At 56.7% G+C, this 16,316-nt stretch overlaps 1 protein-coding gene across 6 annotated transcripts in view; it reads left to right on the top strand.

Annotated features, from left to right (window-relative positions):
• Window positions 1-15,891, top strand: part of ST3GAL4 (ST3 beta-galactoside alpha-2,3-sialyltransferase 4) — a 31,493-nt gene extending 15,602 nt beyond the window's left edge. For 2 of the 6 annotated variants that reach the window (XM_069468650.1, XM_069468649.1), the window contains exons 2-11: window positions 8,408-8,483; window positions 8,781-8,853; window positions 9,244-9,324; window positions 9,522-9,619; window positions 9,820-9,880; window positions 10,266-10,361; window positions 10,463-10,652; window positions 11,397-11,540; window positions 14,779-14,922; window positions 15,226-15,891. In XM_069468650.1, coding sequence (XP_069324751.1) covers window positions 8,468-8,483; window positions 8,781-8,853; window positions 9,244-9,324; window positions 9,522-9,619; window positions 9,820-9,880; window positions 10,266-10,361; window positions 10,463-10,652; window positions 11,397-11,540; window positions 14,779-14,922; window positions 15,226-15,312 — 990 coding nt within the window. In that variant the 5' untranslated portion in view covers window positions 8,408-8,467 and the 3' untranslated portion in view covers window positions 15,313-15,891. Of the gene's footprint in view, window positions 1-5,994; window positions 6,052-8,407; window positions 8,484-8,780; window positions 8,866-9,243; window positions 9,325-9,521; window positions 9,620-9,819; window positions 9,881-10,265; window positions 10,362-10,462; window positions 10,653-11,396; window positions 11,541-14,602; window positions 14,923-15,225 lie in introns of those variants that run through there. The other 4 variants (XM_069468648.1, XM_069468647.1, XM_069468646.1 and 1 more) reach the window with 3 other exon arrangements.
• The last annotated feature ends 425 nt before the right edge of the window (window positions 15,892-16,316 follow it).

Below are 16,316 nucleotides of genomic sequence, written 5' to 3'. Positions count from 1 at the left end.
ATGTTGTCAGAATTTCCTTTCTTTTTAAAGCTGAATAATATTCCACTGTATGTATGGACCACATTTTGTTTATTCATTCGTCTGTCCATGGACACTTGGGTTGCTTTCACCTTTTAGCTATTGTTAATAAAGCTGCTGTGGACATGGGTGTACCGATAATCTCCTCGAGATCCTGACTTCAATTGTTCTGGATATGTACATACTCAGAAGTAGTATCACTGGGCCACATTATGTCCTTTTGTTTTTCTCTTTGATTCATGGGTTTTCTTCTTTTTGTATGTGGGAGTACTGATGTCTTCAAGTATTTGTCATTTGTCAACTATGTGCATTGTGCCTGACTTGTTCCAAGCCTGAAGCCTTTTTTGTTTGTTTATTTTTAGAGATAGGGTCTTGCTCTGTCACCCAGGCTGTAGTGCAGTGGCATGATCATAGCTCACTGCAGCCTCGAACTCCTTGGTTCAAACAATCCTCCTATACCACCACCCCCAATTAGCTGGGGCAACAGGTGCATGCCACCGCACCAGGACTGAAGTCTTGAGCACTATGTGGCACTGTGCCTGCTGAGTGGTGGAGGAGCTTTTGAAAGGGTCTGTTCTGGAGAGGGGAAGCTGCTTAGGAGAGGGATTAATCAGGGGCTGCACGTTGGGTAGTGGGAAGTTCAACTTCTCCAATTTGGCCTTTAATTTCATATCCTTGGGGCGAGTACATTGCTTCTTTTGGGCAGGAATGATCAGCAAGGAGATGTGCGCCAGAACCGACCAGGACCCCGGGACAGGTCCAGGCAGGCACCAGCAGGACCCCGGGGCAGGTCCAGGCAGGCACTGGATTTCTCCTTCGTTTGGCCTGGGCCCGGGCCTGTCCTCTCCCATCCTGTCACACTGGCTTCAGCTTTCTCACGCTGAGAATGGAATTCAAAGCGTTTGACCCTTCCAGGCAGACACGGAGTATGATTTTCAAGTGGCTCCCTGGGGTGTCTTGTGACTGGCAGCTGATGAATGGGTGATACAGTGTTTCTACACAGGAGTTTGCAGTGCTGGGCTGTCCGGGTAGCTGGGGTTGCCTGTGCAGTCCAAGGGTGAGGAACAGAGAGCTTTCTTGTGCTGCAGGGGGAAGCCTGTCTGGCTCCTTTTCCTCTGAGTTTGGATGGCTTGAGAGATGCCCCCATCCTCCCACCTGTGGCCTTGGGGCTGACAGGTCCATTCTTCTGCTCTCTGCTGACTTTAGTGATCCTGGGAGCCTCCCCACGCCCAGGCATGCTGTGATCACAGTGTTCAGGGATGGGATGGGGCCGCAGTGTCTGGCCAGGGGCTGAGCCAGAGAGGCCAGAAGGGATCTGACCTACTGTTACTGCCTCTTCCACTCTTGTTCCACCTGCGTTTGGTGATGTCATCTCGATGAATAGATGCGTTTATTAATATTAACTCAGCAAATTTCCATTGAGAGCCTACTGTGTGCCAGGAACTATCCTGGACATTGGTGACACAGCAGCGAGCAAAGCAAAAAACTCTTTGCAAGCAGGGGAGGCTACCTGCAGTGTTGGGTGTATGTGGGCCCGTTGCCAGGAAGCGGAGCAGTGAATGCAGAGCTGGATGAATAGAGATCCCAGCCCGTGTCCAGGGGAAAAGCATTCCAAGTGCGAGAGCAGAAAGTGCAAAGGCCCAGAGGGGGGTTGTGCCTGGCCAGCCTCGTGAAGACCTGGCGTCAGTGTGGGTAGCGCAGAAGCAGCGGGCGAGAGTTAGGGATGGAGGGAGGAGGTGCTGGCCAGTGGACTACTTGGGTCTCTAAGGGACAGCGCAAGGCCTCGGGCTCTCCTTTAAGTGTGGTGAGGAGCCTATGGCAGGATTTGACTGAGGATAGGTGATATAGGTGACTGGCCCATCCTGGGGCATTGCAGTGAGTTGACCATCTGTACCCAGGACATTGAGGAAGGGGGATTATGACCCTGTGGGGGAGCGCCATGCCTGCATCCTCACCTCACCTTACCTAGCAGTTGTATCAATTACCATAAACTCGCCGTCCAGCTTGAGCCCCCTCTGGAATACTGGCAGTGGACACTGTGCTGCAAGGAAGGGCTGTGGGCTGGCTGACACCACTGAGGCCCGCGCTCCTGGGCAGTTGGTGACACGCGTGGCAGCTGGCACAGCAGCCCCGTGCTGAGGCCAGAGAGGCAGCCAGAGGAGTTCAGGGCCCAGAGACCGGGCTGACCAGCAGGGGATTCAGTCTGTGCCACAGCATTCGTGGCAGCCTGGCGTGCAGCTGTGTGCGTGGGACACACACTAGAGAGCTTCCAGAGGGCGCTGGGGCCGCGGGGTGGGGCCTGTGTCTCTGGAGGGCCTGCCTGAGAAGGGGCACGGCTTCATAGCTGTCTGAAGCCCGGGAAGGACTTGGACACGCTGGAGGCCCCAGTTGCTCTGCAGGGCAGGAGGTGGACACACAGGCACCAGGGGTCTCGGGGCCAGGCCCCACAGCTGCCTTCACTGGGGGCAGGAGGCGGGAGTAGCAGTGAAACGACCAGATCTCCAGTCCCAGCCGGACTCCTCACTTGCTACACAGCCTGGCCTGGTCACCTGCCCTTTTCGAGCCTGAGTTCCCTGTACTCCCAGTCAGTATTTAACTCATTGGGCGCAGATAATACTTGCTTAGCCCTTAAGTATCTGTGACCTTTTTTGTCACAACTGGGGTATGTGGGGAGGGTGCTACTGGCATCTTGTGGGTAGAGGCCAACGATGCTGCTAAATGTCCTGTGGTGCCCAAGACAGCCCCCCACAGCAGTGAGTCATTGTCCCCCAAAATCAGTGGTGCAGAGGTTGAGAGATCTTGGCTTTGCACACAGTAAGCACCCAGTACATTTCACTTGTTAATAAGAAATGTAATGCATCTTTATTCTCATGTTACTACTTGTTTGTCAAATATTTATGAAACATCTGCTGCACTCTAGACACTATAATAGAATCTGGAGATACAAAGAGGTTCCTGACCACAGAGTCATAGTCTCTGGGGCAAGATATGAAAGGAGATAATTGTATGATATAAAATCACATTATATGATAAAATACCTTCTCTAGATAGTCCAGTTACTCTGAAAGGTTCTTTGTATGAAAAAGTCTCCAGTTGCAGAAGTTACAGGATAATGGGCAAGACATGAAAACCAGGAATCATATAATATAAAATTTCGTTACTTGTAAGTGCTGAAATCAAGTGATAATACTTTGTGGAAACACAATCATCACGTGTTTAGAGGCACCATGAAAGGCTTCGCTGAGCGGCTGCTGCAGGCGTGGGCTGCCCGGCGGCGGAGTGGGAGGAGTGAGGGGTCGCCTCAGCCCGCTTTGGGCCGCAGACTCGGTAGTTTGCAATGAACCAAAGCTTATTTGGCTCTCAGTGCTGCAGGCTGGGCAGGCCAAGGTCGAGGGGTCCCATCTGGTGAGGGCCTTCTTGCCGCATCACCTCGTGGTGACAAGTAGAAGGACAAGAGGGAGGGAGAACAAGAGGGTGAATTGTCCTTTTCTGAGGAACCCACTCCTACAGTAACGGACATTGGAGATCAAGTTTCCAGCACATGAACTTTGGGGGACACATTCAAACTGTAGCATTCTGCCCCAGTCCCAAAAGTCATGTCCTTCTCAGGTGCAGAATACATTTACCCAGGGAGAGCGAGCGAGCGAGCGCGTGTGCCAAATGATGCTTTTCCACAGTAGTGGCGTGTGTGGTTCACGAGCGCAGAGCCCTCATGACATAAACACCTCTTATTGGGCACCACTTGCAACACGGCTGCACTGGGGCCGCGTTTCCAACACGTGAGCGTTGGGAGACACGTTTAGACCATAGCAGGCGTTTCAGTAAAGGAAAGCCTGGGCAGAGCAGGGCGTGGAAGCTGCCGGAGGGCAGGAAAGGCGACTCCTGGGGTGTGCCTGGGCAGAGAGGAGGAGATGTGTCTGCAAGGCCCTGGCGGGTGTGCGGGGCCCTGGCTGTCTGCTAAGGAGCTTTGGGGACGGGGAGCAGCTGAAGCAGAGGGTGGTTTACTCCGTGTGGTCTTTTAGGTACAGTGTTGGCAGCTTCCAGGAAGGGGCTTGAGGGCGGAAAGACGTGGTAAAGAGACTGCTGGGGGCCTTGCCATGGGGTGGGGCTGGAGCCAGGCTGTGGTCTCGGGGGGCAGGGAGGGCTGCACTCGGGGTACTTCCCAGGGTCTAGGCTACATGGCCATTACACTGGGGCTGAGTCTCACAAAGTGTCACATCCCACTGCCGCCTCCGATGCCAAGTGCGTGGTGGGAGCTCAGCATTTGCTGGGGCGAGCACCTGGGGTAGAACGGATAATACCAGCTGGGGGCATGTGAGGAAGAGGAAGGTTGGGAGGCTGAGTTGATGATGATATGGGGTTGGGGGACATGTCAGCTTTGGACATGTGCTTCCATTTGAAGAATTTAAGATCATCCAGGTAAAAAACTAGAAATACTAGGATGGAGTCTGGAAGAGAAATTAGGGCCGAAAATAGGTTGAATCATCAGTGTATGAATAGTAAACGTCTGAAAATGAATGAACTTGTCCTGCGAAAATGTGTGGTGGGGGGTGAGGGGGAGCAGAGGTTCGAGGGCAGATCTCCAGAGCATGTGGGCAGAGGCAGCAGAACCAGCTCGGAGATTGGGGGAAGAAAACCGGGTGGAGGTCTCGCCCTACAGGCCGGGCAGGAGGCGAGGCCAGCACTGCCAAAGCCTCAGGGTACGACGAAGACTGAAAATAGACCTGTCCCTGGTTTGGCAATTAGGAGACCACTGGTGGCCTCCGCCAGAGCAATTTCAGCCTGAGCTGGGGGGAGTGCTGAGGGGAGCAGGGGAGACGGGAGGGGAGGAGGAGGGAAGGAGAGAGAGGCAGGGCTGGCTTGCGGAGACAGGGGAGGCAGGTTTGCTGTTCTTTCAGGGAGAGGGAGATTTGAGTGTGTTTATGGGCCAAAGAGAGCAGAGGGGGAAGGGGATGGAAGACACAGGGCCGAGGGGGCATTGACGGAAGCGATTCTGGGAGGTGAGGACAGGTTTCCTGTGCGCAGCTGGAGGGCGAGAGGGAAGAGGCGTGGTAGGCGAGCCTAGAGCTGGCAGGCGGCGTGCGGGTAGCTCCAGGTGTTCCCTGCAGAACTGAGGGACGGTGCGACTGGACGTTTGTTTAAGATCCCAGAACCAGTAGGGAAACCTGGGCTTCTGCCCCCGACCCCCGGTCTTCCCAGGCCCCGTCTCTGGAGCATTAAGCCATATCCCTTTGATGGTTTCAGGGGCTCTGAGGCATCAGTCTCTGCCCCAGGGGGTTTCTAGTTCTCCTTTTAGTTCGGCAGGTGCCGTGTGCCTTTCTGCGCGTTAGGCTGTGAGTGCTGGGCCAGCACGAGGCATGGTTCCTGCCTCCACAGGGCCGTATTTCTTCCCCCTGTGCCCTGGGTTCTGCCCTTCGGTGAGTTCGGTGGCAGAGCTCACCAGCCCACTTTGGCCAGGGACATCTTGGTTCTTGGCAGAGCGCCAAGCGGGCAGCTATCTTCCTGCCTGGGTCAGCTTTGCCCTGCAGGTGAGCTGGTCTTCTTGGCAGCTGGTCCTAGGCAGAGGCTGGTACACCTTGGCCGTGAATGGATCAGATGCCTGCTTTCCCACCCAGGTACCCTACTGTGACCTTCCCTGCCTCTTCATACACGGGAGCGCCATCAGCAACGTGGGAGAGATCCCTGCCCGGAGAGGCGCCAAGTTGTCCCAAGGCCGTGGCCAGCCCGAGGACCCCTGGAATGCCAGGGCCTCTGAGCAATCCACTTGGCCCCACAAGGGGAGGGCTGGGCTCATTAAAGCCCTAGGACTGGCCAGTCTGTGCAGCGCAACACCGGCCAGTTCGGGAATAAAGACAAGACAATGCGGAACTTCACTGGGGAAGAGGTCAGAGAGGGGTCAGTTGTCTTGTTGTTCAGGACTGGTCAGAGCAGCTCACCTCTGACCCAGAGGTCTTCTCCCTCGCGGTGGGCCCAGGGGGTGGAACGTGCTCTGTGTGATGTTTCCATCCTGGCTGCGTGTTGGACACAGAGGAGGTGGGTCTTTTGGTTTGTTCTGCTTTTTACCATTAATGCCTGGGCCCCATCCCTGACCAGTTAAATAAAAATCTGGGAGAGTGGGTCCTACACATCTGTGTATTTATAAACTCCTCAGGTCATTCATTGCGTTGTGCAGCCAGTGCTGTGACCAACTGATGTGAAGGGAGCCGGAGGGAACTCTGTTCGTGGGAGGAAGACCGTGAGACAAAGGCGGGAGGGTGGGAGAGGGTCTACAGCTCTTGATCCAGAATGTCAGAGCTGCAGGATCCTAGTTCAGAGCTTTGCAACTCCAAGTGTGGTCCGGCCAAGCAGCAGGGCCCTGGGGGAGCTGGCTGGAATGCAGGTCCTCGGGGCCAGCACGCCGGTGAGTCACGGTGGACAGCGGAGTTTGGGAAGTCAGTGTCGGATCCTCCAGAGAGCCTCCAGGCCCTGGGACTCCTGGGGTGCTGGGTAGATCAGTTAACTCAGAATTCCTAGGTGTGGTACCCAGATACTCATTTTTAAGAAATGTTTTTTAAGTACTCCAGGTGATTCTCTTGCTCAACCACAGTCAAGAATACCCGCCTTGGCCAGTGCTTCCAGACAAGAACGCGAATCGCCGGGATCGTGTTCAAATGCAAAGTCTGACTTTACATGTCTGGAGGAGGCCAAAGATTCTGCCTTTCTAATAAGGGCCCTGTGATGCCCGCTGCTGATCTCATGTCTTCTGAGCAGCAGGGATCTATTAGACTGACGTCCCGGTTTGACAGCCGGGCCAACGGCAGGTCAGAGCAGGAGGCCTGGTCATCCGCAGTCACCCAGCGTGATGCTCGTTCGGCCCTTTCTGATATCCCCTCCCACGTGCTGGCAGCAGGCTGGGGACTGGGGCTAGAGTTGGGAGCCGGACAGACCCCAATCCAATGCTCACGGGCATCTGTCCCAAAGGGGGAGACAGACAAAAAGCAAACACATGGGCAACGAAGCTAAGCACAGATCGGAGAAGTGCTGTGAGGGAGACAAGAGGGCCACGTGGCAGGGCAGGCCTTGGAGGCTGCTGTGGGCGCAGGGAAGGCAGCTGCTCCCTGGACAGCTGTCAAGGGAGTTACCAGGACAGTGACTGTAACTGGGGACGTCTGATCACAAATCTTTCCTTACTGGACAGGGCCATTCTCCATCCCCTCTGGGGCTTGGGGACAGGTGCTACTGACCCTGCTGGGGAGTCTGACCTGGTCCCTGCCTGGCTCCTCCGGCTTGAGACTCTCATTCCGCAGTGTTTGTGGACTGGGGGTGGGGCCTGCGGGTGCAGCGGGGAGCAGAGCGTTGACTCGTAATGGGACGGTGTTTGGGACCATTGATCTACGATTTGCAATGCAGACAGGCCTCCATGCCGATGCTGTCCCTGCCCCTGAGAAATAACTGAAGGTTTTTTATTTATCCCCAGAGAGCGCAAACATCAGGGCTTCCTTCCCTTTCCTGATCAAATAAGAGTCACCTGGGCTGCTTGGGCACATGCCTGCCCCAGGCAATACCTGGGTTACCTGGGGCGGTGTCCAGGGAAGGGCCCAGGTGATTCTTTGGATCCAGATCATTAGGGAAACATGATATGGATGCTAGAAACTGGCCCTGGGCATCTTCTGCCTGTTCGCGTGGCTGTGAAGGCCCAGGAGTCTCCTCTGCAGTGACTCAGCAGCATGGTGCTGGCCAGGTTGGTGGCTGCCGGGAAGCCTCTGCCTCCATACATGGAGCAGCTCACCTTTCCCACTGTACGTCCTTCCCTCGCCACCTCCGGACTCCTCCCGGGCCAGCCAGACCCTCCTGGCTATCTGCGCCCCCAAACTCCTCCGCTGAGTTGCCGCGGGCTTGGGGGCGAGGCTCGGGCGCTGTCTGCATTGGATCCGGGTCGGGAGGGTTGGAGGAGCCTCGTGCGAGGACCTGGTAGGCGGAGTTGGGGGAGACTGAGGATGGAGAGGGATGCCTCAGATGGTGGAGAATCGGGAAGCTTCGGTTGGGTAAAATATGAATCAATCCCTCACCGTTAGCTTAACTTTCGTGTCAACAGTGGGTAGATGTAGCCATCTGCTACCCAGAGAGGGCCCCTCCTAGGTCAAAATGGGGAAGGGGACAGTGAGGAGCCCACACCAGAGAAGCTAGAGCCAGCCAGCCTGGCTCGAGACCTAGTCCGTGAGGACGCTGCCCTTTGCGGAGTCAGCAGAGTATCCGGGGTGAGGAAGGACACTCTGGAGGTGGCCCCTCAAGGGCATCCTTGTGCTCTCTGGAGGAGGGCGGGGTGGATGGTGGGTGTGTCTTGCTCAGTGTCTAGGCAGGAGTGTTTGTGGAGCCGCCCAGACAGACACCTGTGACTCCTACCTCGTAGGTGGCCCGAGGCAGCCGGGATGACAGCTCTCCCCAGGAACCCTGCTGCCTGCTGAGGAACATGATCAGCAAGTCCCGTGAGTGTTGTGCGAGAGCACCCCCACCCCGAAGGACAGGCCCCAGAAGCAGTCTTCACCAGCATCCTGGGATCCTGGGGGCTGTGGAGGGACAGACGGGGAGCCGGGGGCCCCTCTCTTCATCTTGAAGGACAGCGGACACTTAGGTCCACGCCCTGAGCCGGGGCCAGGAGGGGGCCAGGGATGGGTCTGCTTGAGCTGGGGGTTGGAGGGGCCCAGAACGGGGCAGGTGGGAGGGTGGGCGGGGCTGTACCTGCCTGTCTCTGCCTCCAGCTCCTCTGTGCATGTGCCCTGCAGGCTGGAAGCTGCTGGCCATGCTGGCTCTGGTGCTGGTCGTCATGGTGTGGTATTCCATCTCTCGAGAAGACAGGTACATGGAGCTGTGAGTCAACTTCCATGTCCTTCCACCGGTTCTTCTCAGGCTTAGGGATGAAGCGTTGTGTGTGGGGTGCGGGACCTAGTAGGGCAGCCAGGGCATGGCGAGAGCCTTCAGCAGCTAGCACCGATCCTTTTGTGGGGCTGGGCTGGGCTCTGGGATGACTCCCCTGGGCCCTCACAGGGCCTGCAGGGGCAGGAAGAGCTGGATCTCAGGGATTTGTTTCAAAGTGAAACTTGGGCTCAGATGATTTTACGCTACAAGTCCTTCTCCAGCACCATGGGGCCTTTGTGCCATGGGAGAAGGTTGAGGATGCCTGCAGCACTGCCCCTGGGCTCCTGGGTCTGACTGGGGCTCCTGCCCCCTCTCCTTTTCTGTCTCTAGTTTTTATTTTCCCATCCCAGAGAAGAGGGAGCCATGCCTCCAGGGCGAGGCAGAGAGGAAGGCCTCTAAGCTCTTTGGCAAGTAAGCACGTGAGGGTGCGGGGCAGGGCGTGCTGGGAGCTGGGGCTGAGGGGCCCACAGCGCGGCGGCCTCATGCCAGCTAGAGGGAGACCTGGCCTAGGTGAAGCCAAAGAGGGAAGGGGAGCCTTATAATATCCCCTGCTTCTGGCATCAGGATTAATTCCTTTCTCCTTCCCACCCTGCCCTCACCTCTTGCAGCTACTCCCGAGATCAGCCCATCTTCCTGCAGCTTAAGGATTATTTCTGGGTCAAGACGCCATCTGCCTATGAGCTGCCTTATGGGACCAAAGGGAGCGGTACGTTCCCGCCTGGCCCACGGGAATGGTGGGCTCACGTTGGCCACGCTGCTTCCTGTTCTTTGCCGTCCATGGCCCCAGTGCCCACATTCTCAGCCGGGCGGGAAACAGCAGCCAGGGCTCTGAGGACAGTGGAGGGAGGGCAGGCAGCCTGCAGAGCGCCAGCTGTCGGGTCAGCCCCTCCGTCGGTTCTTTTGTAGAAGACCTGCTCCTCCGAGTGCTAGCCATCACCAGCCACTCTGTGCCCGAGAGCATCCAGAGGTAAGGAGAGCTCCTTCGGCCTAGGCTAGGCGCCTTCTCCTCCTTCCGGCCCCAGGGTGAAACAGTCACGGCGTAGCACTGGCCCGGCCTGGCGTCAGGTGCCGAGCAGGCAGAGGCTGCCAAGGGTGTCAGAGCGAGCAGCCCTGCAGGGGCGCACCCCATGCGCCTTCTCTCCTCTCCGCCTCTCTCCCCTGCTCTGCTCAGGTTCCTCTTCCTTTAGGGCCCAGGGCTGCAGAGCCAGCACGGCCATGGGCTGGACCACTGGGGACCAGGGGCCAAGGGGGGCTGGGCACTGATCCTGAGACTGGCCCCGGGCAGAGGCAGGGAAGCGAGGATGAAGTGGAGCGGGTTCCTCCGGGTCTGATCGCTCCTCTTCCTGTGGCAGCCTCAAGTGCCGCCGCTGCGTGGTGGTGGGGAATGGGCACCGGCTGCGGAACAGCTCGCTGGGAGATGCCATCAACAAGTACGATGTGGTCATCAGGTGTGTGCCCATCTCCTCTTCTGCTGGGGAACTGGGTGTCCCAAACGGGGCTGTAGACGGGCCTGGGGGGCTGTGGTGACGGGCATCCTCCTCCCCTGTAGACTGAACAATGCCCCAGTGGCTGGCTATGAGGGCGACGTGGGCTCCAAGACCACCATGCGTCTCTTCTACCCTGAATCTGCCCACTTTGACCCCAAAGTGGAAAACAACCCGGACACACTTCTTGTCCTGGTAGCTTTCAAAGCAATGGACTTCCACTGGATCGAGACCATCCTGAGCGATAAGAAGCGGGTAAGTGGGCAGACAGGTAGGGACGGGGACCTGGGGATGAGGACACTGCCCGAGTCAGGACCTCACGCTCCACGACATCTGCCTTGCAGTCCTAAAGAGCCGGTGAGGGGACGGCGTGACCCGGGCTCCCAGCGGTCAGGCCTCCCACTGAGGGTGTTCTGCTGGGCTTCTGACCAGCCTCCCCAGCAGCTGGGCTACAGGCCCATAGGAGTCAGGTGGCGGCAGCCCAAGCACCCACGCTTGATGGATATCTGGGCCAGGAGAGCTGCCGCAGTGTGTGTCTGCCTGTGAGGAACCTGGGGCGAGGACCCTCCAGCAGCCATCTCCAGGCAGGGGCAGGTTGGCACAGTGAGGTCTGTGCCCTAACAGACAGACCCCAGAGACGGCGCACACATCACTCTGCCATCCACTCTAATGCTGGGCCATCTGATCTGGCCTTTTTGCTGTTTAGACAGCCTGAGACTCGAGCCTCTGCCTCCTGTTTGGATGTCCTTGGAGGGGGGCTGTGACTGGACCCTATGCTCTACTCACCTTGTCACCCAGCCTCCCCGAGGGGGTGCCCTTCCTGCTCTCTTCCCCTGGTCTCCCTCCTCGGGCGTACACTCCACCTCCTTTCCTCTCGCCCTGCATTCCCGAGGGCCTCTGCCACCTCTTGGACTCCATCCCCTGGCTGAAGGCCACGGGGTTGGACTTGGGAAACATGTCTTCACCTTCTCTCTCTCCCTTCTGACTCCATCTTCCTAGGTACAAAAGGGTTTTTGGAAACAGCCTCCCCTCATCTGGGAAGTCAACCCCAAACAGATTCGGATTCTCAACCCCTTCTTCATGGAGATCGCGGCTGACAAGCTGCTGAGCCTGCCAATGCAGCAGCCGCGAAAGATCAAGCAGGTGACGATGGCTGGGCACGGGGGTGCCAGGCCTGAAGGTCAGGGTCCGGGGCGGGAAGTAGGTGGGACGTTCCTGTAGGCTTAGGAAGCTGTAGAAGGACCCCATGAGAGGGGACAATAATAACAGAGACAGTAGCTTGCATTCGACCTCCAGGAACACACATCTAATCAAAGATAGGCTTGTTCGCTTGCTGCGGCCAGGGAGAGGACAACTGTGGGGCATCTTCGAAGTGGGGACAGGGGAAGGGTCTGTGTCCGGTTTGGGGGCTGCAGTGAGAGGATGGCTTTGGCCAGTGCTGGTCAGAATTTGTAAACCAGGGAGCTGCTCAAGCGGTCTAGTGGTGCCATCCATGGAACAACTTGAGCCCGTGCAGGCTTACTGTTAGGTACTTGGTCTGTGATCTTATCTTGGAACATACTGGTCTGAGTGAGTTAAAAGAGTTTGAGCTTCAACAGTTTGTCTTGCGTGTCGTTTGGTACAGTGTGTCAATTCTTGGGAGTCATGATGTGGCTTTGCAAGTTATGGTTTTGATTTCAGTGCCCTGGTGGTCTTCAGCTGGTGGGCTTTAACCCACTTTGTAGCTTCCCAGTTACTTCCACACGCATCTTGGAGCCCCTCAGGGAAAAGAGGTAAATCACATGGATGGCTGTGCCGCTGCCTGGTTTGGCTGGTGCCTGTTGGTTTGGCTGGTGAGCCACTTGGAGCCTTGATGTTCTTTTCTGTATGATGGGGATAATATCCATACTGACCTTTGAAGGCCATTGTAGGATTTCAAGAAACAATTATGTAAAATACCTATTAGGGAGATCAGCACACAGTGCCTGCCCCAGAAATATGTCACAAATTTTGAACAAACTATTTTATGCTTTACTGAACATCCATGTGTGAATTCAGTTTCGAGTGCTGAACGCCTGCTTTTGTGACCGCTCAGTGCCGGGCGCAGGTCTGCAGCTTGGGCAGCAGGAGCAGGAGCGCCCCTTGCCCTAAGGGAACTCAGGCCAGCAGAGTAAGCGTGCGGGTTGCACCGTGGAGTGGTAAAGTGCTGCCGTGGAGAGTAGTTCCAAATGCGGTGGGACTTCGGAGGAGGGGCAGACGTCTGCCCAGGGTTGTCTGGGCAGCTCCCCAGGGGAGGCCCTGCTGGGGCCAGGCCGCAAGGCTACTGCGCAGAGAACTGGGCAGGGTGTTCCACCTGGCGGGAGCCAACAGCTCCTCCGGTGCTGGGCTATGCTAGTGCAGTGCAGCTGGGGGGCGTCACGGAGGAGCTCCACGCCAGGGAGGGGCGTAGATGGAGAGGAGGTGGGGAGGGAGGTAAGAGAGGGCGAGGACCTGAACCCAGCTCCCGGTGGCAGGAAGGGAAAAGGAGGGGAGGGATGTGAGAGTGTATTAGTTTTCTACTGCTGCTCACTGATTCCACCAGCATGGTGGCCTACGATGGTCCTGCAGGTCCGAAGGCCGGCACAGCGCGGCTGGGTTCTCTGCATGTCACAAGGCTGAACTCAGTTTGTCAGCCAGACTGAGCTCTTGTCTGGAGGCTCAGGGGGAAATTTTGCTTCCATTCTCATTCAGTTCCAGTGGTTGTAGGACTGAGGTCCCCGTTGGGCTGTCAGCTGGAGAGGCCCCCTCAGCTCCTGGGGGCTGCCCACATTCCTTGCCACAGGGCCCCTCCTTCTTTAAGCCAGTGACGGCACGAGACATCCTTCTTGTGCTTCCAGTCTCTGACTTCCTCTGTTTCTGGTCTCAACACCCAGATTTAAAGGTTCCGGTAATTAGGTCAAGTCCAGCAGGATAGCCTCCTCTCTTGTGGTCAACTGTGCCATGTAAAGTAACATCACGTAACAAAATCTCACCATACTCTGCACACGCGCAAAGGAGCTCATACGGAGGGCTGGGGTCATTGGGGTCCTCTTACGATTCTGCCTGGAACAGCACATATTTGACGGGTGGAATCGAGGGATTTCTGACCAAGTCTAGGTCTCCAGCTTGGGCAACTGGGAGGTGGTAATATATTGAACCAACACATAGAGTGCATGGAGGGGAGGAGTTGGCGAGTTTGAGGGGCACGTTTCTAGGCAGAGCAGGCTGGAAGGCCATGGAAATGCGGTTCTGCCGGGCCCCGAACTGGCCGAGGAGACACAGTGGTGGTGAAAGCAGCAGGTGAAAAAGAAGACCGGGGCGGGGAGCGCAGGGTGAGGATGGGAGAGCTCAGGAGGGACCTTGGGAGAGACCCGCGGCAGAGGCCTGACAGGGCCCACGAGTGACCCCCAAATGGGTGTGGGCAGCTGAAGTGGTCTGCAGAGCCGGTTGCTAGAGCTGAAGAAGGCAAGACTCGTGAAGAGAACACCAGGTGCCCACCCTTGCGAAAGGATGGGGGACGGAGGAAGTGAGGTCCTCAGAGAAGCCCGCGTGGTGGGCAGGAAAGGTACAGCTGCCCTGCTTCAGAGAGGGGGAGCCCACCCCATAAAAGGTCACATGGCTAGTGAGTGTCAGAGCCCCCAGGTCTTCTGAATGAGGTGAGGTTCTCCAAGGAGGAAGGCAGAACCTTTCCCCTCCTTTGAGCCTCAGTTTTCTCATCTGTAAAAGGGAACTAGATAGTATCTACTGCCAAGTGTTTTTGTGAGGACTGGATGTGATGATGTATTATAATAGGTAAGATACTTAACACAGTGTCTGGTACACTAGTGCTCAAAAAGTAATAGGTTGTCATTATTGTCATTCTGATTGTCATCGTCATTCCTCCCCTAGATGTGTGGTGCTGTACGGTTCAGTGTGGTAGCCACTAGCCACGTGTGGCTATTTATTTATATTTTTAAAATTTAATTTATTTATATGAATTATTATTTTTCTAGAGATGGGATCTCTCTGTCACGCAGGCTGGAGTGCAGTGGCTATGCCTAGGTGTGATCACAGCTCACTGCAGCCTTGAACTCCTGGGCCCAAATGTTGTTCCCACCTCAGCCTCCTGAGCAGCTGGCACTGCAGGTGTGTGCCACCTCACCTGGCACATATGACCATTTAAATTTAAATTTTGATTAGTTAAAATTTCAATTAAATAAAACATTCAGTTTCTCAGTTGCACTGGCCCCATTCACACGCTCAGGCTCATGGCTGTTGCACGGGACGGGACGGCGCAGATGAAGAACATTTCCATGACGGCAGAACGTTCTACTGCAGAGTGCTGGCCCGGGAGGGGTGGGAGGAGCAGGTCTCCGTCTGATACCTCCCACTCCTTGTCGCTCAGAAGCCCACCACAGGCCTGCTTGCCATCACCCTGGCCCTCCACCTGTGTGACCTGGTGCACATCGCTGGCTTTGGCTACCCAGACGCCTACAACAAGAAGCAGACTATTCATTACTACGAGCAGATCACGCTCAAGTCCATGGTGGTGAGCAGCCCGCTCGTGAGAGCTGGTGGGGTGGATGGGCGTGGGGACCAGACAGTCAGGGACACTGGGTGAGTGAGTGGTGCCGGGGCCAGAGGCGGTTCACAGGGAGGTCACTCAGAGAGTCAGGACTGGAACACGGCCCTGGGCTCCGTAGCCAGCATCCTCTGTATGCAGCCAAGAGCCAGCACAGGGAAGGGAGTTCCCAAGAAGTGTGGGACCATGGGGAGTGGGGCAGGGAGACTTGCCTGGGGACAGAAAGATCGCTGGGGGTCCCTCAGTTCCCTTGCTTGGCTGTTCCCACAGGGGTCAGGCCACAATGTCTCCCAGGAGGCCCTGGCCATTAAGCGGATGCTGGAAATCGGAGCCGTCAAGAACCTCACGTCCTTCTGACTTGGGCGAGAGCTGCAGCCCATCAGTTGCCTGCTCTGCTGCCTGGGTGACCCCCATCCATGGCTGTGCCTGATGCCAGCATGACCACTTGGACTCACCGTCTGTGGACGGAGTCCCGGGACCGGCCAGGTCTGAGATGAGGCCGTGCACGGGCCGCTCCTGTGGAGCCCAGATCCAGTCAGGGTGGAGGCCCTGGGCCCCAGGCGCCTGGCCAAGGCAGGGGGCTTGTTGCTGCAGCACCTCCGCTCTGCCCGCACCGAGAGATTATTTAATGGGCTATTTAACTATAGGGTAGGAAGGTGCTGTGGGCTGGTCCCATGGCATCTAGGAAAGAGGCCAGTACAGTGTTCTGCCCACTTTTTATAAACTTACATGTGATGGGCCTACGAAGGCCTAGACACAGAGCCGGTCTCCCAGGAGGGTGAGGACATCAAGATTGGGTGGGTGCCCTCCAGAGAGGGGCTGCTACCTCCCAGCAGGCATGGGAAGAGCACTGGTATGGGGGTTCCACTGAGAAGGGGACCTCATTGAGAAAAGAGGTTAAAAACCCACCATTAAACTATTTTTCCTAAAACGGAAGCAGCTGTGATGCCCTGCATCCTTTTAGGTTGGGGAGGGGACAGATGGGGGGTGACAGCAGCATGGCCATTCAGGGAACAGTTGCTTCTTGAGTACAGAACAGCGCTGGGTGCCCGGCCGTGCGTCAGCCCCTGGCGTCACGGGCGAGCGAGCGGTGCCTACAGCGGGCCTGTGTGCAGACACCAGTCCTGGCTCCTGCATGCGGTTTACTTCCCAGAGGGAGGGAGGGAGGGCCGAGGGTGCCAGGTGGGGGTGGCAGGTCCTCTCCCATCTTCCTTCCTCTCTCCCTCGCCATTCTTCAGTTACCAGAATCTCATGCGTGTGTGTTTTAAGGACAGGGAGGGGTCAGACAAAGAAAGCCAAGTTTCCCTTCTCAGATTAAGGGGAACCAGAAAATGGAGTTTACGGGAGGTCCCGCCAGTGAC

The sequence above is a fragment of the Eulemur rufifrons genome, chromosome 6 (assembly GCF_041146395.1).
Source record: "Eulemur rufifrons isolate Redbay chromosome 6, OSU_ERuf_1, whole genome shotgun sequence".
Classification (NCBI taxonomy): Eukaryota; Metazoa; Chordata; class Mammalia; order Primates; family Lemuridae; genus Eulemur; species Eulemur rufifrons.
Note: the sequence above shows the minus strand (reverse complement) of the source record. Positions and strands in the feature narration are given on the sequence as shown.